Below are 22,984 nucleotides of genomic sequence, written 5' to 3' on the forward strand. Positions count from 1 at the left end.
ATGCGAAAAGAAGAAAAGAGTTGTAATAATGATAGTTGATCTTCGCCCGTTGAAAGGAAAATCGTTAGTGAAAGTCGATGACCTCGACGGAGGAGGAATTGAGGACGTAGGTCGCGACGACCGAACCCCTATAAATTTGATGTGCATTTCCTTTTATGCTCTTCACTACTATTTATTACTGATTTAATTGCTTACTATAATTACTCATATTCTAAGTTAAATAAATTTTCATATCGTTTCTCCGTTTCGAAAGCACTAATTCATCCTCTCCGGTGTTTTTACTATTCTAACAACTTTACCACTTAAATTCTTATTAACTTAAACATTAAATGGATTTTGTTGAGTACAATTCGAATATAGTTTTTACAGTGTCGAGCTAGATCCCTCATCTTTGACATCTCAATTGGATATAAACTCGAATATGAATCTCGGCTAATTAAACTTGAGAATTGTTATTAGAGCCTTGGAACTTAGTATTTAATGACTCTTACTGTAATACTAGTTTTCCTCTTGAAAATGAGTAAGAATTTGAATTAATTTATAAATATATTATAATTAATTAGGATTTGCACCAATTGTTTAGATTTAATAATTTTCATATCTTGAAATATTAATCTAATGGATATAATTAAACTTGTGTTTAATTAATTTTTAATATCTTGAATATTATAATCAATTGACCTCTTCCCTGGACACAGAATGTCCTTTATGATTCGTGTTTGGCCAAGATGACCAACTCCAGCTCCACGCGGCAAGTGATCGAACGCAAGAACAGTCATTTGCGTCTCCCTCTCCTCCGACGCTCAATCTGTCCTTCCTCGTCTTCCAGAATTAGGGCAGAGATAAGAGATGGCAGAGCCAACGATGATGGGAAGGAGATGCGCCATCCTCCGCGCTTACTTGTTTACCTTCGCCCTAGCGTCGTTCCTCGCTGCGGCGCCACCCGCCTGCGCGCTGCGGTTCGAGCTGCAATCCGGGAACACCAAGTGCATCTCCGAGGACATTAAACTCCACGCCATGTCCGTCGGAAAGTACGCCGTCGTCAACCCCTCCGATTCGGGCCCCCTCCTCGACTCCCACAAGATCACCGTCAGAGTAACCACCCCCTCTCCCTTCCTGAACCCTAATCCCTCTTTTGTTTTTGTTTGTGTTGGATTCATGTGTTCTACGATCTGTGGCTTGTTTGTCGCTCATTAGGTGACATCGCCGTACGGCAATAGCATCCACTACGCGGATCTGGTGGACTCGGGCAACTTCGCGTTCACATCGAACGAGGAAGGCGACTACTTGGCGTGCTTGTGGGCGCCCGATCACAAGCCGCCTGCCACCATGGTGGTGGAATTCGAGTGGCGGACCGGCGTCACTGCCAAGGACTGGCCTAACGTCGCCAAGAAGGGGCAGATCGATGTAAGCGAATTGCTTTCTCTTCTAATGCTGTCAGCATGTCTAATTAGAACCTTTACATATGAATATTTCGCCTTGAATGTTTGGTTATTATTAGGTGTTCATTATTTTTAGCGTTTCTTTCATTCTCAAGGGAAACCTTTTGATTTACGGAACCACACATTTCTGCATGGAAAGACCCCTGAATCTGATACAAGTCACCTATCTCTCATCTTCAACTGATCTAACCACAGACATGTTTAGGGTAAAATCACAAAGAATGATCCTATGATAATTAGCTAGTGTTGATAAGCCATTTTGTGCCAAGAGGCCACGGAAGTCCAAGCAGGCTTATGTAGTGTGCTTCTGGTTTGCAAAAATATGTGCTCCATTGATGAAGTCTGCGATACTGCATGATCCGACAAATAGAGGGTTATATGAGATGAGAGCATGGGAGCATCGTCATTGTTTTTTGCTTTCATATAAAAAACCATTGGCATAGAGGCTGATAGATATCATGCCTGTAGTACATTTTATGCCATAACACTAGCTATATTTACAGATGTTCAGGAACTGAATCTTTATTGGATCTTTCATGGCATCTGTTGTATTTTGTATTTCGGTTGCCAGTTATTCAATGCTGTCAATGAGCAATCGGATCATCAAGCTAGCTACTCAGACTCTCGAGGAGGTCATTTACATGCAAGCAAAAGCATTGAGAACATGACTGTTTATATGATTTTAAGGAGAAAGTGTGATTGTTGTTTACAGCCAACATTTAGATCCTAGTTTGATTTATGTGATGTCAAATTGTCCTGTTATTTGAAGTTTGGTTTTAAAAAAATCATTATGGTCTGTTTGGTGATTTACATTGTTTTTTTTCTCTCTTTGAAAATCTGTGAGACTACATGTTCTCTTAAAAGCAAAATTTTCTAATAGATTTTGTTCCGTAAAGAAAGAGGGTATATGACTGACAAAATGTTTTTTATATATCAAATTTGATTAATGAAAAAGACTGCTTTCTATTGGATATGTGATGTTTCTTCTCTCATCTTTCTTTTTTGTCAATTTGATTGTTCTTTCTACTTTTATTCTTTTTTGTTATCTCTTACTGTTATTTATATTTGTTAAAAGTATCTGTGTGGTTCTTTTAAGGAGTTGAGCCAGTTTAAAGCTCTGCTGTAAAGTACACTTCTTCTATAAATGTTCTATAAACAAGTAGTATATTTTGGTGTAATTAACTACTAGAGGCACCCTATGCATTACCATATTCTTACTTTGGCATACAAAATTTGTGCTGTCTCTTTGTTTTCTTCCTCCCTTGTTGTTGGTGATGGTGTTGTTGAATGTGTGTGTGTGGTGGAGTGGGGCAAAGATGCGGAATTCACATATATTTCTTTTGGTCTTTTGTAGGTCATGGAATTGGAGTTGAAGAAGTTGGAAGATACTATTAAGTCCATCCATGATGAAATGTTCTATCTGCGTGAAAGGTACACATCCTGTATAAAATTTATCTGAACCAGCATTAGCAACATTAATTGCAAGGCATCATCCTAGCTTTGCGTCTGTTTGCACACTGGAAATATTCAGTATAGGATTTTACCATCTGATGTGAAATCGTATATTCTGTTAGTTACGTCGTGATGATTGTTAAACTACTTATCTTAAACCAATAATTTGGCTTTTGATCCACTAACTTTATATCAAGGTTTGCCGTACCGGACTGTACCGCTCGGTACGGGTGGTACGTACCGGTCCGACAGGCTAGCGGTACGCGGACCGCCCTGTACCGGTCCGACAGGCTAGCGGTACGCGGTCCGACAGGCTACAGTGCTCGGTACACCTGGGTGTACCGAGCGGTATACCATACCGTACCGGTACCGAGCCCGGGTCGAAACGCCGGTACGGTACGGTACGGTGAACCTTGCTTTATATACCCATTATGTGCTGCCAAATCAATAGAATTAGTTGAATAATTTCATCATACCTAAGATCCAGCTTGCTGCTAATTTAACTTTTGCTTGTCATTTGTTTTGTTTCTCATAACCATCCAGGGAGGAGCAGATGCAAGACATGAACAGATCTACCAACTCTAGGATGGCTTGGCTAAGTTTCCTTTCACTCGCTGTCTGTCTTTCGGTGGCAGGCTTGCAGTTATGGCATCTAAAGACATTTTTCGAGAGAAAGAAGCTGCTTTAGTCCTGGTTCAGCCTTTTATCTCATACTTAATGGCATTTATTTGTACTAGGATGTTGTGGAGGAGAATTCCAGTGGAGAACTTGGTGTATCAGACATTGGCATTGAGTTCTCCAGACACTCTTTTATCTGAATTCTAAACCCCTTGAGGTAACACAAGTCCCAAGTCAAATATTGTTTGCTTCTAAGCTGGACTTGATTCTCTTTTTCCTGTTTTAGTCCAAGAATTTTGTGATATACTATATTTACATGCATGCTACTAGATTTACTCTTCAGACTAAATGCATATCTTTATCTTGATAGCGACAGTAATTCGTGGGTAAGTGTTTCTAAAATTAAATATGATCATATTGACCCTTGGAATATCCGTATTCTTGTTACAATCACAGTTGGAGCTGGAAGTTTTTTCTTCTAGTTTTTGACCGTCCGAAAACTGGTTTCTTTAAAAACTTTGGGAATGGATCTACTGTTGAGATTTACAATGATGTTTGGGTTCTTGACATTTTCCTATCTAAGAATCCCACCTTTTGTAATATTATTGTGCCTTATAATTTTTACCCTAGTCCAGCAACTTAATTACAAATTTCTCTTGGAGCATTGAACCTGCCAATGAGTGTTTTATACCTGCTTTAGTTAACCAACCTTGTGCACAAATTGACATACCTCCTCTCTTAGAGCTGATATCAAATGGATGTGGATGTGTACTGGAAGTAGGAGACAGTTTAATCCAAAAGGGATTTGATATCAAAGATGACTGCTTTTAGATACCAAGCTGTGGGCTGCAGACCAGTGGCAGAGTTAGCAATGGCCAAGGCATGGATGCAGATCAAAATATTCCTCCGGTGCATTGCTTCACAGCCTGATTCAGACCTTCCAAAAGAGCTGCTGCTGCCTCCGCCATTGCAGGATTATGCACTGAGCAAGAAGAGCAGCCGAATTCAACGATGACATTGGAAGATGAGGTGAAAGCGAATCCCAGTCCTGCAGGCAAATTAGGAGAGGTAAAAGATCCATCACAGAATAAATTCAGATCAAAACCATTCCCCGCGGGTAAAAAAATAGGATGACATCATTAGGATTGGTTTACCGCTCCTAATCATTAGGATGACATCATTAGGATCAAAACCATTCCCTGTGATGGATCTTTTACCGCTCCTAACCATTTTTTTTAACTCGTCGTCCTTCTCCCCACCCAATCCTAAAAACCATTTTTTTTAGGATGACATCATTTGCAAAAGAATTCGTTTGCCATCATTAGTTTTATCAACCGGGGAAGAGATGACATTCGTATCCCCCACACAAACAATTAGGATATTAGATAATAGTCCAATAGAAAAAAAAAATCATTCCATTTGTAAAGTCGAAAAAGTACTGACATATATTATTGAAATGAGACAATGAGACATATTATCCTTTTGAATAACTAAGTTTAAGGATTACGTATTCTTACCCACCAAGATAACTTTGTATTTGGCGTGTTTCAAAAGCACCAAGATATTTTCGAATCAACTTGCTACATAGGAGAAGTCACCACTCCATAACCTTCCCAGTCTTATGATAAAGGTCTTGTTTGAGTCTTTCTATGGGTGAGTTTTCATAATAATAGTTAAATCCAAATTAAATGATCGAATTAGGCCAAAAATGATCTCCATGTAATGTTTCTTAAGGGATCATTGACAATTCCAAGAAAGTATATTCATGCTCACGAAGAAACAATGTTGGGAAAAAAAAAAATGGAGGGACAAAGGTCTCAACCAAAATAGAAATCAAAAGAGATGTAGGTTTATCACATTTTTTTTTTTATTGCAGTACATAAATGAAAGCAGGAAGTGATTTAGGCTTCCCTGATGGAGATGACATCATATTCTGATTCCATATTTAGGGGGTTGAGGCTGCCTATTCTAGCTTTAGGTCTCCATTGAACAAGTTGTCACCCATTATAGCACTTTCATCAATGGTTTTTTTGAATGCAGTTACCATTTTGTCAACCTAAAGTATCAAAGGGAGGAGTGAGTCGTGTCAACAATACGAGTCTCTTGTTAGGAACACTTGCATAAACAAAAGACACGAAGAGTAAAGGCTCCTATTTAGAGGAAGGGTTAGCTGAGGCGACAATAGCCTCGATAGAAAGAAGGGGGAAAAAGGGGTTGAAGAGACGAAGCGAGATGGGTTCCCTAAAAGGTTTAGAGGAAGGACTAACCCAGGAAGTGGGGATGGCCTTGCCTTTCTTCAATCTACCCTTATAGGTTGTAGCAAGAGAGGGTACCATTAAATATAGTGATAAGGAATTACTAGCATGATCTCTCACGACTATCTGACACTATGACAACAAGGAGGACTATAAAGAGAAAGAATGATCAATAGCATTAAATGATCATCTTGAAGAGGAAGCCATGTTTGAACTCTGACCACTAAATGACAGCTTAAGGTTGAGGCATTGTCATAGGATTAGCAAATCTTGATTTCACCAAAGCTTAGAGATCATAAACTTATTAGAGTAGTTGGGTTTGAAGAGGATGCATTCGAGGTTGGCTTTTTCCCATTACTCAGGCTAGAAGACTTGGGTCAACATTGGATCTAAACCTAAGGTCTATAGAGAAGGTTATCATTCTCCCATTATGAGGCTATCAAAATCCTTTCATAAGTGGTGGATCAGAGCTAAGTTGAATTGGATAGCAGGTGAGGATAGAAATTTTAAATTCTTTCATAAGCTGGCCCGTTCTAGACATAAAAATAATCTTATTTTAACCCTCAAGTCTTATGAAGTAACTAAGATTTCCGATACTAAATCAATTCTATTAGAATTTGTTAATTAGTATTTTGGCCTTTCAAATATCTCTTCTCCCTAAAAACTTTCTTCATAATATTCCTTCTTCCTCCCATGATTTTTTGGTGAAAGATTTCTTAAGGGAGAAAATTGTTAAGGCTCTTAAGCATTTAGGCAAAGTAGAAAGCCTAAACCCTAATAAATTTAACATAAATTTCTATCTATATTTTTGGAACAACTATTACCATCTCAACTAGTTGGTATCAAAATGTGCGAATATTAGTACGATCAAGGATTTTTTATGAATCTCATTATATCATGTCATCTATAAATTGCTCTCTAAAATCATTGCTAATAGGATAAAAGGGTTACTTGGCTCTTTCATTATTCATGAATGATATGCTTTTATCTAAGATAGAAATATATATGACAATATAAATATAGTATTTGAACTTATTTATTCTATATCTTAGTTTAAAGAAAAATCTCATTTGATCCTCTTTAAACTAGACAAAAAAAACTTACGATTCAAATGAGTTAGTAACGAGGCAACTAAGTTATCATTCTAGATTCATTGAGTGGTTGCATGTGTTTCATCTCCTAGCTTTACTTGTCTTGTCAATGACACTACCTCTAACTAGTTCTGTAGTAAAAGGGATTAGGTAGGGGGATTCACTCTCTTAGTTTTTTTTTTAATCTAATCGATTCTCTCCTCATTGATTTCTTATGAGATTTCTAATAAGAGGATTCTTCCTTTCAACCTGAAAGTGATGAGAATCTCTCATCTTATATTTACAAACAATCTCATCCTTTCCTTTAGAGCTATTCATCGATCTTATATTTCAATTTTAAGGATTCTCTAGGTGTGGTTTACGGGTCAATGTGGTTAAATCAAATATCTATTTTTTCAAAAATGCTTCTTCCAACATCATACATAAGGTTTGCAACTCATTAGGTATCAAGGAGAGGGGTATAGTCTTTCAAATATATTAGAACATTTATAGGTTTAGGTAGACTTTCTAAAAGCCATCAATCTTTGTTGGCTAATAAGGTGTTGGGCCGCATCAAGTGCTGGTACATTAGATACCTTATTAAAGTGGAAAGATTGGTCTTGGTTAATTATGTGCTCAATGCCCTCTGAATCCATGTCCTTAATAGTTGGGTATTTGAGAAGATCCTTCACTATATGTCCTAACTCTCTAGGGATTTCTAGTGGGATGATAAGTAAGATTCTAAAAGACTCCATCTCATGAGTTGAGATATAGTTTATAAGGATAAGGAGGAGGGGGTCTAGGTAATAAGGACTTCTTTAGAGTCAAAGAAGCAATTTGTGCCCAAAGACTCCTTCCCATTTTTAATGGTATTTAGTAACTTTAGGTATTAGTTATTAGAGCTAAGTATGACATTCCTCACGTATGGGCTGAGTTGGGTTATAATAAAAATATACATAACTAACTTAGGAAGGTTAGAGAGGAATTTAAAATCATTGTCGATAAAAAAATATGATTTCTATGTGGGCTGACTCATGGATTTCCTATACATCATTATGTTTTTGGTATACTTTTGTAAATGTGGGGATAGTTTCTCATATTTTTTTTTTGTGTTGGATTTGATTTCTAATGACAGCTTGAGATGTGAACAAATATGATTCTCTTTTTCTTCGTATTTGAAAGAGGTGGTTAGTGAAATTTATGTGTCTATATCCCTTGATAATGATTAGTGAGGTTAGACAAAAAGCCCTGAAGGAGTATTTGTGGTGAAAGGAGCATATAAAATATTAAGCAACTTAATAACAATAAGGAGGAAGGTGGCCTACCAATAATAAAATTTATATTTTTACACTATATTATAGTATTTTCAATAATATCAAAAAATACTATAATATAGTGAACAATACTATTATAAACTTATGTTTTTCTAAAATAAGAAAAGTCTATATGTCAATTCATCAAATCTCAAAAGTCACATCCATTGATGGTAGGGATAGATAATGTATGGTACTAAGTTTTTAATTATTTATCGAATTAAAAAAATAGTTGAATATTTATATATCATGTGTCCTTAGCATAGAGAGATTGTATGTTTTGAGACTTAGAATACAGTCTTTTTTTTTTTTTGATAAGTAATAGAATAGAGTCTTTTATGTTAACAAAAATATGAATCAATTATTTATTTATTTTTTAATATATTTTTGCTAACAAGATTTGAGATATTATACAAGCCAAACTAGATGTATATAAATGAAGAAGATATGATTTCGATTATCGAGTCTATTAATATCAAGACTCTTTAATTGTTATATACCTTTGACTCATTTGGAAGACTAATAATAATAGTATGATATTCATTGGGAACAATTAAAACGTCTCGATGATCAAAATAAGAACAACATATGGATGGATGATATAAAATTAATTAAAATGATTTCATGATAAAAATGAGGGTGTAGGTCTTGTCGTAAAAAAAATCTAATGATAAATGTATATATATTGAAAACATATATTATACATAAAAATTATATAAATTATTTTAAATGAAGAAACATTCGAAATATTAGGATTGAGTCTGATTTCAAAAATACGAACGAACATTTAGAATTAGATGATCGATACATCGTCATCTCTTATAGATATTATTTTTTTTAGAGAGTGAGTGCATTTGATTTTTTTTATGTAATATATATTTTTCTAAAAAATTCATATTCCCTTGATTTCTCCCAACGATTAACTACCTTCTTAAAAAAAAATCAAAAACAAAAGCAACCTCGGACTCCACATCCCAAAGTTAGTTACCTTACCACAAGCTTGGAATGATTATAAGCGAGTCTCACAAGCCATCCCATCACCGTACCACAATCCATCCCATGCTTTCGAGCCTCACCCACAGATTCGCACCAATTCGAGCATCTTTGTTTAACCGTACATCCACCGTCCATTTCCTCGCTCGACGCATCATCCTCAACAATCAACGGCCGATGCCGCGTCCTTCGACCGGAAGCAAAGCGGGGACCCGCCGTAGCAGTACAAGAAACGGGACAGCCTATCAACCCGAGAGCAAGGACGAAGCCGACCAGATGGAGACGGGCGGGGTAGAGATCGCGTTCTTCGACGTGGAGACGTCGGTGCCGGGCCGCGGAGGTGGCGGCAACGGGTTCTCGCTGCTGGAGTTCGGGGCCATCGTGTTATGCCCGCGGCGGCTGGTGGAGGTAGCGAGCTACTCCACCCTCATCCGCCCCGCGGACCTCGGCGTCATCTCCACCGCCTCCGTCCGATGCAACGGCATCACCAGGGACGCCGTCGCCACCGCGCCGTACTTCCGAGACGTCGCCGACAACGTCTTCAACGTCCTCCATGGTGAGAAACTCGCCCCTTTTCTATTTGCCGTCTGTTCCACTTCTGACCGCCGAGTTGCCTCGTGTTGGTTGTGATCCTTGAGTGCGCTGTTGATGAACAGGACGGGTGTGGGCTGGGCACAACATTCTGAGGTTCGATTGCCCTCGCATAAGGGAGGCGTTCTCAGAGATCGGGCGGCCTGCTCCCGAGCCCAGAGGCATAATCGATACCTTGCCTTTGCTCACGAAGAATTTCGGGAGAAGGGCTGGCGACATGAAGGTACTGTTGCCCAATTTCAGATGTATTAATCTTGGTCTTCTCCATCTGTACTTGCTTTGGCTTGGCTCTTGTTCTCGGATCCAAGAAGTGGAACTTTCTAGGGTTTCGGGCATTGCTTATCTCAATTTACCGTCCCAGCTACCTCCAATTGCTTTTTAGATTAACGGAAACATGACTGGGATTATCTTTTATGCAGATGGCTAGTTTGGCGTCTTACTTTGGTCTCGGAAAACAGACACACAGGTATCTATTCTACCAGTAACCTAAACTGAGAAAGGTCTCTGCTTCTAATCAAGGTTATGAGCGAGACATGTGTTATATTGTTTTAGTTTCATTGGTCTGCTTCCTGCTATTGATCTGAACTAGCAGAATCGCTATTGTATTAAGATGCCTGCATCTGTATGCTTATGAGAAGTTGGTAAATACTATAGTTTGTTTAACCTGTAATTAGAATTGCCTAGTGCAGGCAAGAAAAAAACAGTAATATAGAGGTCGGTTGTAGATGAACCTTTAGCAGCCAAGCCGTTGATCATCAAACGAATTTTTGATGTCATCGATAGTAAACTATATTGAGTTCGAGAATCCAAAAAAGCATGGAATTATCTAATTTGCTTAAATTTTACATTCTTTAGCATGGCAGAGTACCCAAAATGCACCATATATTGAAGGGGAGTGTTTTTAAGACTTCTGCCTTCAGAATTTCCAGTGGACTTCCTAGAGTTTTGATTGTTGATATGAACAGTGACAAAAGTCAGTGGATGATACCTCCATTAGTTGTTTGAAAATAGAGATACAGCATTCCAAAAGGTTGACAAATTCTAGGTCTTCACTTCGCCTTTCAGTTGATATTCTATAATTTACAAGTTGTTCCATATATTTTCTGGTCACGTTTCTGCTTAAATGTTATCCTTCTTGGATTTATTTCATTCTGATACCCTGAATTTTATGTAAATGACCATTATCTATGTATGCTTTTGGATCCTTCTTTCCTCATTTGGGTATCCACATGTTTTCCATTGAATTAGCACAATAAATTCTTATGTGGAATCTCTTGTCCCTTCTTTGTAAATATATTGTTCTGTTCATATTCAGCCAAGCTTGATGGATCATGTAGCACAGCGTATTCGTGTTCCTCTGTCATCATAGTTATGTGATTGTTCATGCTATATTGCCTGGTAACAGAGACAACTGAGCAAGAGTAAGGACTTCAATAGATCCTACAGGACTATGAGGAGCAATTCAATCTCATCCTTTGTTCTGGTCATTTGTCTAATTCTTGCATAATGAGTAAATGACTGCAAACATGGATCCATGCTTGGCCTTTGTCTAGATTTAACAATAAGTTTTGATATAATTCCAGACTAATGTCTTTTCATAAATCTCTGTCTGGTCAGGAGCTTAGATGATGTTCGAATGAACCTAGAAGTGTTCAAGTATTGTGCTACCGTTCTTTTCTTGGTAAGTATACAACTTTTTTCCATGGTGTGATTTTTTTTTTGAAGGAAAGGTATAAACTTTTCCAGTGGTTGTGGCCTGGTTAAGGCCTTCCTTTCATTTTTATTTGGGGGTACAATTAGCTAAAAGTCTAGTTTCCACAGGAGGCGAGTCTCCCAGATGTGTTTTCTATGGCCAGTTTGGAGTACAATCACACAGCATCCGGAACTGAGGCTAATGGCCATACTTCTGCTGATCAAAGTCCAAACTCTTCTGTTGTTCCATTCAGCAGGAAACAAAAATCAGTCTTGAGCCAGGTTATATTGGAGCCCAATGATAGAGCTGGATCCAGTATGCCGATATCAAATGGGGTTCCTTCTGACTTGGCGTCACATATGGAGCAGATGAAAATAGATTCCCTGCAGACAGAACCAGCATGTAACTCTGAGATGCCCTGTGCCACAACTCCCGCATCTGAAAGTTCCAGTAGTCATGCTGGATTTTTGAAGCCTGATGAAGTGTTGCCACAGCAGATCAGTGCACCCGTGATCCAAGGTAGTCGCAAGACAATCCTACTTCACAGAGATTGCCCTTTGCAGCTTTGTTGTATGGGAATGAGGATCCATTTTGGGGTCAGTTCTAAATTTATGGACTATGCCGGACGGCCAAAACTTAGTATTGTGGTTGATGCTCCAGAGAACTTGTGCAAGGTTTTGGATGTCTGCGACCAAGTTGCTCAAATATCATCTGAAAATTCTGGTAGCAACTCTGAATGGCGAACTTTGCTAAAGAGGAATGACTACTCAAATACTTTTACCATTCGCCTGCAGTAAGTTCCCTGAGATCTAAATACTTTTACCATTCATCTTCGGCGATCCCTGTGGTCTTAAGTATCTTACACCTTTATCTAACAATCTTAGCATAAATTGTTGTGGAGATTTTGGCACATGCACTTTGTCAAGACCTTTGTGGAACAGCTTAAGTAGCTAATAATTCAGCAAATAGGTACCAAGTTGGATAATCACAGTGTTTTGCATGTTCTTGCCTTTGTCCTATGCTTATAACTAAAAGAAAGCAAACGATTTATACTTTCTGCAATATTTTATCACATAACTAAAAGCGTTCTGTATCCCAGAGAGAGTTGGAATATGATGTACTGCTGCAAAATCCAAGGAGTCTTGGCCTTAGATTTTCCGTTTCCTATTTCCCCTGCTAAAATTAAGCATCGAAAAACTAATCGAAAACTTATTCATCCATAAGCTTTCCTTGCAAAGATTTCAGTTTTTGTTTATAATGAGCCCATCTTTTAAGGGGCGTGCATGTGTACTCCATGTGTTCGATCCTTTTTGTGGCTTTACATTTTGATTAGAATCTTACAATTAATTGACATTGTCATACAGCATCCCTACCGTGGCAAATGGTGATGGAGCTGTTTCCTCGACGGACATATACCAGAAGGACCCTCGTGGGAACATGCAGAAGCTTGAGTTGAGTAAATTAGATGCTGCTGAGCTCGATCAAATATTTCTTTCAGGAACTGCTGTAGATGCTTGTTTCTCCACAGACATCTATGATTACCAACAGAATGCTGGTATAAGATTGGTGGCCAGAAGACTGGTTGTCAATTCCAGATAGGAAGAGCTTGATATAAGGTATATGGTAGAATCTGCTCACCATTAACATGTGATGTAGAAACATTATGCATAACATGTGAGTGTAATTGTTCAGTTATTATTTGATTTATCCTGATACTTAATAATATTTGTTGATCACTTTAACATGTGTCTAACATATACTGAGCAATTTCATGCATTTGAGTCCTAATGGACTCACTCGACATTTCAGATTTACAATCTTCAATGTATTTGCTACTACACTAAACTGTTCCAACTTATTTATTTGCTGGGATTGCCAAGTTATTTGTTATGTGCCACCTTTTACGTTGCAAACTGTGTCCTGAGAAATGTTTGATGCATTGGTGAATAGAATAAGTTGAGTACCACTTTTAATGACATTGCCTGAAATGTTTAAGCTCAATAAATTACTAATAGAGGCATCATGTTTTCGCTGCACAAAAAACCTTATTTTTAATTAATGTGAGGTTTGCTGGGCTCTAATTTGACACTCTTCAATTACTATGAATCATTCTTTTAAGGGACTAATTATATATTACCTCTTGTTGATAGATATGTTTGATAGCCCACTCTTTATACTTTAAAAAGTTATAGTGGTATCCTTAAATATTTAACTCAGTTACTCTTCACTTTGTCTAACTCTACTGATAAAAGATATCGCACGTATTGTCATGTACAAAAATAATATTACAAAAAATAAAAAGATAATTTTAGTTTTCACTGTCCAAAGATATTAATTTCACATAAGGATAACTTTTGTAAAAGTTTTACTATCCTCTCGGATAACTTACCCAACAAATCGACCCATTTCTCCTGTTTTGCTATCATCCCGGACGACCTATCGATTGACATTGGTGGCAATCCTCATCTCATGTATTGTATCATTTCTTTTGCTTTGCTATTTTACCTATCGCCTTTGGCTTCGCATAAGAGGCCGATGGCTCTCTACCGATGATGAGGATCAAAATTATATTTTTTATATATTATTTAACATCATTTTTTACATGTGACAACACGTGTAGTATCTTCTATATGTAGAACCGACGACACGAGGATAAATGAGATTAAATATTTCAATTTCATAAGTATAGAAAAATCAAAATATTAAATATAATTAATTTAAAAAATAATATATAATTATCCATCTTTGACACTCAAGGCATTTTAGTAGAACCCTAAAAAGCATCCAATGAGACAGTGATTCACGATATTTATGAAAACCAGTTATCATGTCACAAATAGACCCCATGAAAAACCTTATCACACCATAGTCTATCCATGGCTTAATCATATGTTGTTACATCAACGACGACATCTTAGACGAAGTACCAACAATTAATCACCGCATCTAATCCATACAAACAACAAATAAACCTTTGTCATTTACATAAAATTCAGGGTATCAGAATGAAATAAATCCAAGAAGGAGAACATTTAAGCAGAAACGTGCACCAGAAAATATATGGAACAACTTGTAAATTATAGAATATCAACTGAAAGGCGAAGCGAAGACCTAGAATTTGTCAACCTTTTGGAATGCTGTATCTCTATTTTCAAACAACTAATGGAGGTATCATCCACTAACTTTTGTCACTGTTCATATCAACAATCAAAACTCTAGGAAGTCCACTGGAAATTCTGAAGGCAGAAGTCTTAAAAACACTCCCCTTCAATATACGGTGCATTTTGGGTACTCTGCCATGCTAAAGAATGATCATACCTCAAATTAGATAATTCCATGCTTTTTTGGATTCTCAAACTCAACATAGCTTACTATCGATGACATCTAAAATTCGTTTGATGATCAACGGCTTGGCTGCTAAAGGTTCATCTACAACCGACCTCTATATTACTGTTTTTTTCTTGCCTGCACTAAGCAATTCTAATTACAGGTTAAACAAACTGTAGTATTTACCAACTTCTCATAAGCATACAGATGCAGTTCATATTAAAAGAAATACACGGAAAGAAAAGATACGGAAATATCCATTTCATATTAAAAGAAATCCTTTATTTTTGTCTTTTCTTTAGAAAGTTCTTTTTTAGAAAGATTATCCCTTATAAGTCAGAAATATACCTTTTCGACGTATGCATGCATGCATGCATGGGATAAGAAGATGCCAATAACAGTTACGTAAAAGTGAGCCTCTCCCATGACCGTGCCCATGCCCATGCCCTAATCTCCTAACCGCCCAGTCGTCATGCTTCACTCCCAACATCTCTATAGATACCTCCTCCGAACCATAAACCTACTTCCATCCTGTTTTTGGTTTCTCCTCGTTCACCACCATGGGGAGAGGATTCTTGTTCGCTGCCTTTCTCGTTGCGGTAGCATTCTCCGGCTTGCCGTTGGTTGGGGATGACATCGCGTCGGAGGAGAAGCTCTTGGACTTGTACGAGAGGTGGCAGAGCCACCATGGCGTGTCACGCAGCGTCGACGAGAAGCGCATCCGCTTTGATGTTTTTAAAGAGAACGCTAACTACGTGTTCGCGTCCAACAAGAAAGCCAAGCCTTACAAGCTTAGCCTCAACAAGTTCGGCGATACGGCGAGGGAGGAGTTCAAGAGGACGTACGCAGGGACGAGGATTCGTCGCCGCAGCACTCTCAGAGGAAGCGCGAACCTCATAGGGTACTTCTTATACAAGAACGTCACCAATGTAACTCCCACCGTCGACTGGAGGCAGAAGGGTGCCGTCACTACGATCAAAGACCAAGGCAAATGCGGTGAGCTCAAAATATTTTATTTTTGTTGATGTGCTCGATCGAAATAAATGAAAATTTAGTATGAATTATTGCAGGGAGTTGCTGGGCCTTCTCGACAGTAGTTTCGGTGGTGGGAATAAACCAGATCAGATCCAACGAGCTCATCTCCTTGTCAGAGCAACAACTGGTGGATTGCGACACCAACACCAACAAAGGGTGCGATGGAGGTATGATGGATGATGCATTCGACTCCATCGAAAGAAATGGAGGGATCACAACAGAGGAAAACTATCCTTGTGTAGCTCGACAAGAACTATGCAAAGTAAAAACAATTCTGGAAAAACAAAAAGAAGAGATCTATTATGACCAGGGTTGTTGGTGATAAAAAATAATCTAGTGAAACTCTTCGCAAAAGTATAATCGACTCATAGTAAAAATAAAACTGTCTATTTTCATAGCTACTATAAATGCCAAGAATCAGCATATTTGTCTCAGTTTAAGTTTGTCTGGAGATATATTGTCACAAGTCATAAAAAATGATCAATTAGGAAATTTCAGGAGGAACAACAGTAGTTGAGATTAAACAAAAGAACTTAAAAAAAACAGAATAATTATGTGCCTTATGATTAAAGATTAGTGGTGTAGAAAAGATAGGAAATGCTGAAGGTATCTGAAAAGTAATATAAATTTTGCAGTAATGAATTATAATAACTGGAGATATTCCATCTCGTGCAAAAATCTCATCAAAATAATGGTCCTCCACCCATGCTTTAGGTGAATCATCTTCGTGTATAACACCAAAAGGAGAGAGGAAATGTAAAACAGTAATGTTATGTTAGGATTGAGAATAGGGCATCACTTCAGTATTCTATTGGTAATTGGGAAGTGTACCAACCTGTACTACCTAGTATCATTGGATAAAATAGTAGAAAATAAAAATGTATCATATATATATATATATATATATATATATATATATATATATATATATATATATATATATATATATAGTCATCAAGCTATCTATTTATTTGAAAAAGCGCTATATATTTTGATATTATTATTTGGTCAAACTAATCAGTATATATTGGTATGATCAACATTGAAAACCTTGAATGAAACCACTGTCAATTTCCTTTGAAACTTTCCCCAACTTAGTACTTCTAGGAAAATTTGCAATTCTTGATTTGCTGCAGATCATTTAGATCTAGGAAAATGGTATTCTATCATGCTTTTGGCTAATCAATTGCATCAATATTTACAATTGTGTTCTACGCCTTAGTACTTCTAGTTTATGATTGCATTTCTTCATTTTTCGTAAGCTAAAACCTTGTTGACGTATTTCTTGTTGCCTGCCTTTAGCTCTTTCTTTAGGTCCATACATAATTCTTGTTATTTGATCCTTTTCCTTATATTACACAGATTGGTGGCGAGCTCATGGACTTTATAGTTGTGCTTCATGGCTCTAAAGCTGTGAAGGCATTTAGCAGCAACATGCATATTTCACTTGGTGCAGGTTTGAGCTTTGCTGCAGGACCAGTTGGCAGAGTGTTTGAAGCAGATCTTCGAGCTGGCGACAAAGGGTCTGGCATGTGTTATACATACAGCTGCAGCAAAGGTTTTTTTTTTTTTTATTCTATATAGATGCATGCTTCCAGCTAAATGACTAGTTAATTTGTAGATATATTTTAAGAAACACCAAACTTCCTGAACGATTTTCTATTCATTTCTGAACATACATCAATGATGGTTTTGCACCAGGCATGAGCTTTGGGTTATCAAGCTTGACTTGTAATTAGTTTACAGTGACACTATTAGCTGATGACAACATTTTAATTACTGAGAGAAGCATAAAATTAAATCTTAGGTTAAAGCAATGGATAGACTTTTGGAGCTACAGAAGGATCAAATAGAATGATCGAGTTCAGGTTTACTTGTAGAGCACTTTTGAGAACTTATCAGCAATAATGGAATTTGTTTAAAATTCAGCATTCACAAAGCAAGAGAAGAATGGTTAAATTGGGGAGATAAATCTGATGTGTTGTATGCCTGTAAGATATTATTGCCACTGTGAGGAAAAACTTTGGTAGACATCCATAAAAAAGGCCATGTTATGCCTATTTTGTTCTTGTTCCCTTTCCGGGTTGGGATATTATGGCTTGTTGTTGTTATTATCATATTCTCTTTCTTTCTGTGCAGATGTAGTACCGGCAACTATAGTGGTGCATTTTTCGATGCTCATTTGATAAAAATACTTATTTTTATGTCAACCATTGTTGCCAAAAGATTATAATCGGAATTGGTAATTGACAGGTGCTTTTGTTGGGGTATCACTTGAGGGGAACTATGTAGCAACCAGGACGGATACAAACTTGTGCTTTTATGGTGATCCTTACTTGACCACCAGTGACATTCTCTTTGGTACTGTCGGGAGACCACAAGCTGCTGAGCCATTGTACTTGGCATTGGACGAGCTATACTCAAAGCTTACAAGTTAGTCTTCCTCGAGGGATCCCTTGTACATATCCAGCTCTCTCCTGGCCGCCTGGTCATCATATAATCTTTGGTGGCTGCCTACCGAAAGCCAAAAGCCGTAAACAAATGCTTGCTGTAATATCCGTGGCCTACAGATTAGAAGTGTGCAAATTGTACAGTCAGGTAGTGTACATATAGCAAAAATAATGACAAATCATTTAACTGATTCATGTGTTTCAGCTTTAGATGATGAATGACCAAAAAGGTAAGATGAAGAAATTGGTGCTTACAGTCTAAACATCGCAACTGGTTTGTCTTGAATGTGTATTCCCCAAAGTTGTTTACAAGCCGAAGATCAGAAATGGGTACTTACAGTCTAGTATTTGTTTACCAGCAGCATCACTCTCTTGTATCTTTTACAATGCCAACTGGAAAACATTCCCCAAAGCCACTGATCAAGGATTTGCCACCCACCATTTTTGCTTCCCCACCTGGTTTTGAAAGGCATCTGATTAAATACTATTTGATCCATAAACAAAGGTTAACAAGTTGCATTAAAGCGACAGAGATAATCACAGAGGAATCCAACAAAAAAGTATAACTGATATATTAACCGCATCACAGGGTTTGGTTTTCGGTCCACATCAAGCAAAGAAGATCTGAAGATGATAGGCACAATGTCCACCGGCGACCAAATTCAAGTCGATCAATCATCAAGGAGACAACGATGAAAGTAAATAAAGCAGGGGAAAATCTACCCCAAGTTCAAAAGCATGTCACAGAACAAGAAAACTTGCAACAGATACACCAATCGTCAGCATAATAGTAAATGTGAGTCCATAAGCTAAAATCCAAAACACTTGAAAAAGGCAGATATAAAATGTTGTTTCCAAAGATTATTCTGCAAATGGAATCATGTTTAGATTCATGACACCCCATAAACAATTCTGGCCCTCCATAATCATCCTTCAACATTGGTACCTGAGAAAGTAAACAGACTGTAAGGGAAACAACCGATTGCTCCTCTGAATAAGGAGATACATAAAGATGACATGGCTAAATAGAAAGAATGTCATCCATGGAATGCTTACTTTTATCCATATTTACAGAGAACCAGTAGCCAGGGCCGAAGTCCCCAAGTAAACACTGCCATCCATGGGCAGATCATCAAAGCTCCACAGGTTCACAGCACTCGGATCATCCTGAGCCAGTTCACCACCAAATAGGCAGTCAATTGACAAATTGGAGCTCTCCTCAAGGTAAGGAAACTGCAGGATTTTCATGTACGACTCATAAGCAGATATGTCATCAGGGAGTTTAACTGCAGTGCTCTCTTCTGCCGACACTTCCACTCCACAATTGTCTTTCAAATTCGTCTGAGGGTTATCATGTCCCAGCAATTCAGTGACATTGCCTTCGATAGCAGCAGGAACATGAACTGGCATGATCTCTGGGGTTTTTGTCTCATATTCCCATACAAAGTCAGGATGGCCAAAAGAGTTACTTCCCTCATCAGAAGGGAAGTTGAGAACTTCACAAGGTGCAGAAAGTTCTTTTGTTGCAGTGGGGTTCCAATAGTCAGGTTTAGTTAGCACCTTCTCTTCCAAGAAGCCCGTAGCAGAATAGACATCACAATCCTGGTCATTCAGATAGGTGTACTGCTTGAATTCATTTTGTTCAGACAGATTTGGCATAGGTGGTTTTCGAGAAGTAGGCTTCTGAATGCGCTTTTGGCCACCAGACTTTGCTGTAGTGGGGAAATTCACCTTTGCCTTTTTGCCACGGATGCGACGAGCTTCAGCATCATCAGCTCTTGCAGCCTCTTCAGCTGAGTTAAATGTCCCGAGCCAAACACGGACTCCTTTGTGAGGATCTCTGATTTCCGCTGCCCATTTGCCCCATGGGCGCTGGCGGATTCCACGGAATTGATTCTTTCTCTTCCTTTTGGTTGACTCAGCTGCAGATCCATCATAGACTCCTGGTTTTAGAGTGACTGAACCCTCTGCAGTACAAATAGAACAAGATTTTCAGCAGTTTTTACACTCCCAACACATACACAAAACATAACCATATTACTTGGAAGCAACTAAATCGCTGCCTTCCCCCGCACCAAAACTCCTCATTCAAAAGCTAATCAGATTAGTGAAGAAAAGTAACCATAATTGTTTAGATCATCTCCATCCATAATCAATAATATCTTCCTGTTTCTCTCCTCATCCGATGTGTAAAAACTAACATAATATAAGGTGTCTAGGTAGTTCCCTTTGATCCGATCATCTGCTAGTGAAATTCTAGGAATTTTGATTCTCTAACACAAGATTGCAAAACCTCACCTATATCCAACACTCAGATATCAGAAAAACACGACAAATCACAATGTTGCACTAGCCTAGAGTAGATAAGAAACTTATTTTTCCCATGAAACAAAACATTAGCACTCGGACAAGGTTCCTATTTTTAGACTTAAGCTCACATCACCACGAATCTAGGAAACAAAGATCTAAGCTTCACCATCTTTCTCAAACCTGAATGGAAAAAAGCCCAGCTTTTTCACTTCTTACATAAAAGTTTCAATAACCTCCCAAAAAAAGATAACCATATTCACAACGTGTTATGTTACAATGAAAGAAAAAAATCATCTTTCTTGTTTTCAAGAAAATTAAATTTCTCGAAAGTTGAAATAATAATCAACTTGGGATCATTAGCACCTACAAAAAGATTTAAAGTCAAATCTCGTGTTTCTTGATCACTTGTTAACAAAAACAAATTCTGAAAAGATCGTTTGAGCCACTGCCAGAGTTTGGGTACCTTTGAACGACAGAAGGCCGTAAAGAAAAGATCCACTAACAAATCAATGGAAATTACACAATTCCGTAAAATAAGAAATCTCAAAGATTATCATTCGATTTGCTACTTCGATTTTCTAACCTTTGTCCTTCCAGAACAAAAGCCGAAGAAAAGCTCTGCAAGAACTAGTCTTAAATTGGCGAAAAATTGCAAGACGGATGATAAAAAAATAACACCATGTGTGAAAAAGACAAAACCCACCTTTATTTTTGTTAACTTATTATTACTCCGTTCTTCACAACTCAAGAGAAAGAATCTCAAGTCATAAACCTATTATAGATGAGATCTAGTTAAAATAGAGGATATGCAATTAGAAGAAGATAGAATAAATGTGATATTTCTGGTAAAAATCGCAACTTTTTTCACAAATTTCCTCAATTACCTCGAGAGAAGGATGATCTCCGTTGGACGGTCTTAAAGCTGATCTCGCCCTCCTCGAAGTCATCGAAGTCGTCCTCCTCGGACTCGTCGTTGAACTCCTGAAAGTCCGTCTCAAAGTCATCCTCGACCTCCACCCTCCGCTGCTTCCCTCTCCTGTTCTTCCCGCCCGGCCACAGGTGCTCCGCCTTCACCCGCCACGAAGCCGACGGCGGTATGAAGTCGGAGATGATCGCTCCTCCACACATCTCCCCACCCCTCTAAAGACTACTCTTTTACGGGTTTTCCTCCACGAAACGCAATGAAACAAAGGAAAGCGAGGCGTTTTATTGGAGAAAGGCTGGAGGGTAGGTGGGGAAGCTTTATAGTTGGAGATAATTGTGAGTTTGGTGGGAGGGATGATGGTTAATTAAAGTATAGATATTATTTAAGTGTTTTCTTTAACCTATATTAAATTTCAAACCCTCCTAGAAATTTTATTTAAGCAAACATTTGTTTTACATGGACGTATACAGTTCTTATCCAAAACTCTGGTTCTGCTCTTTGGAGTTGATGGTTGCAGAAATGCCCATACAAGAAAAATAGAGAGACATCTTTGATAAAAAAGTGTTTCTATTTTGCTAAGGGATTCAGATTATGTCAAAAAAACTCTTTCTTCATAATATTTACATAGTCCCTTTGGTGGAAGCTAACAAAAGAGTTTCGTCTACTGGTTTTCTATTATTGTTTTTTTGTCTACTGGTACATGGAAAAGTTGAATGAATTTGCTCTCCAATCTTTTACTAAAGAGATATTGGCTAAGATGATCAACAATTTGCACTTACAGTTATTGCATGTGTTTTCTTTCATCCTTTAAACCGGGTGATCTTCTCTTCATATCAAGAGTACTTTTTGCTGTCTTAAGTTCAAATTTGGTATTAGTAAAAGAAAGCAACAGAGAATCATTCCTCTATGGATGTCTTTGCAGAGTTGACAGGAACAAGTATCAGATCCAAATTCCTTTGCCACCAAAGATTGATCCGAGTGTTACAATGATGACGGTTGAAGAGAAGCCTGACGTTACATACAATGATGTAGGTGGATGCAAGGAGCAAATTGAGAAGATGCGAGAAGTGCGTAGAACTTGTCTTTTATCTTTTCATAATTTTTAGGGTTAACTTATTTACCAGTGGTTATATAACATATGTTACTTTTACCAGGAGAAAATCTAATTACATATGTTATGCCATTTGCAATGTGTTCTTTTAAGTTCACATGGTCATCAATTTGCATATTAATCTATTGACATTCTTTGTGCATCATATCTTTTCTTCAGGTTGTAGAACTTCCTATGCTTCATCCAGAGAAGTTTGTCAAACTAGGTATTGATCCTCCAAAAGGTGTTCTCTGTTACGGGCCCCCAGGAACTGGCAAAACATTACTAGCTAGAGCAGTAGCTAACAGAACAGATGCTTGCTTTATTCGTGTCATCGGAAGTGAGCTTGTCCAAAAGTATGTTGGAGAAGGGGCTCGGATGGTTCGCGAGCTTTTTCAGGTTGTCAAGCATCTGAGTGAA

The 22,984-nt window shown here is 37.9% G+C and overlaps 4 protein-coding genes and 1 long non-coding RNA gene across 5 annotated transcripts; 4 read left to right on the forward strand and 1 right to left on the reverse strand.

The window, feature by feature from the left end:
- The first annotated feature begins 735 nt into the window (after positions 1 to 735).
- Positions 736 to 3,767, forward strand: LOC135673545 (transmembrane emp24 domain-containing protein p24delta9-like). Its single transcript, XM_065182595.1, has 4 exons — positions 736 to 1,095; positions 1,198 to 1,407; positions 2,797 to 2,873; positions 3,438 to 3,767. Exons 1-4 carry the CDS (start codon positions 850 to 852, stop codon positions 3,580 to 3,582), a joined length of 678 nt encoding a protein of 225 aa, XP_065038667.1. The 5' UTR covers positions 736 to 849; the 3' UTR covers positions 3,583 to 3,767.
- A 5,538-nt stretch (positions 3,768 to 9,305) lies between these two features.
- LOC135673555 (protein NEN1-like) lies at positions 9,306 to 13,169 on the forward strand. The gene is made up of 6 exons (XM_065182608.1): positions 9,306 to 9,699; positions 9,800 to 9,957; positions 10,154 to 10,200; positions 11,352 to 11,415; positions 11,556 to 12,220; positions 12,792 to 13,169. The coding sequence occupies exons 1-6, from the start codon at positions 9,321 to 9,323 to the stop codon at positions 13,024 to 13,026; spliced, it is 1,548 nt and encodes a 515-aa protein (XP_065038680.1). The 5' UTR covers positions 9,306 to 9,320; the 3' UTR covers positions 13,027 to 13,169.
- Positions 13,170 to 15,314: 2,145 nt separating this feature from the next.
- LOC103973476 (vignain-like) lies at positions 15,315 to 16,111 on the forward strand. The gene is made up of 2 exons (XM_009388052.2): positions 15,315 to 15,750; positions 15,825 to 16,111. The coding sequence occupies exons 1-2, from the start codon at positions 15,315 to 15,317 to the stop codon at positions 16,109 to 16,111; spliced, it is 723 nt and encodes a 240-aa protein (XP_009386327.2).
- Positions 16,112 to 17,087: 976 nt separating this feature from the next.
- On the forward strand, positions 17,088 to 18,495 carry LOC135673573 (uncharacterized). Its single transcript, XR_010513395.1, has 2 exons — positions 17,088 to 17,347; positions 18,043 to 18,495. It is a non-coding gene; the product is annotated as an uncharacterized LOC135673573 (long non-coding RNA).
- A 443-nt stretch (positions 18,496 to 18,938) lies between these two features.
- Positions 18,939 to 21,750, reverse strand: LOC135673564 (ethylene-responsive transcription factor 1-like). The gene is made up of 3 exons (XM_065182620.1): positions 21,434 to 21,750; positions 19,296 to 20,206; positions 18,939 to 19,185 (listed from the first exon to the last, which is right to left on the reverse strand). Exons 1-2 carry the CDS (start codon positions 21,675 to 21,677, stop codon positions 19,308 to 19,310), a joined length of 1,143 nt encoding a protein of 380 aa, XP_065038692.1. The 5' UTR covers positions 21,678 to 21,750; the 3' UTR covers positions 18,939 to 19,185; positions 19,296 to 19,307.
- Positions 21,751 to 22,984: the final 1,234 nt, after the last annotated feature.

The sequence above is a fragment of the Musa acuminata genome, chromosome BXJ1-1, assembly GCF_036884655.1.
Source record: "Musa acuminata AAA Group cultivar baxijiao chromosome BXJ1-1, Cavendish_Baxijiao_AAA, whole genome shotgun sequence".
NCBI lineage: Eukaryota > Viridiplantae > Streptophyta > Magnoliopsida > Zingiberales > Musaceae > Musa > Musa acuminata.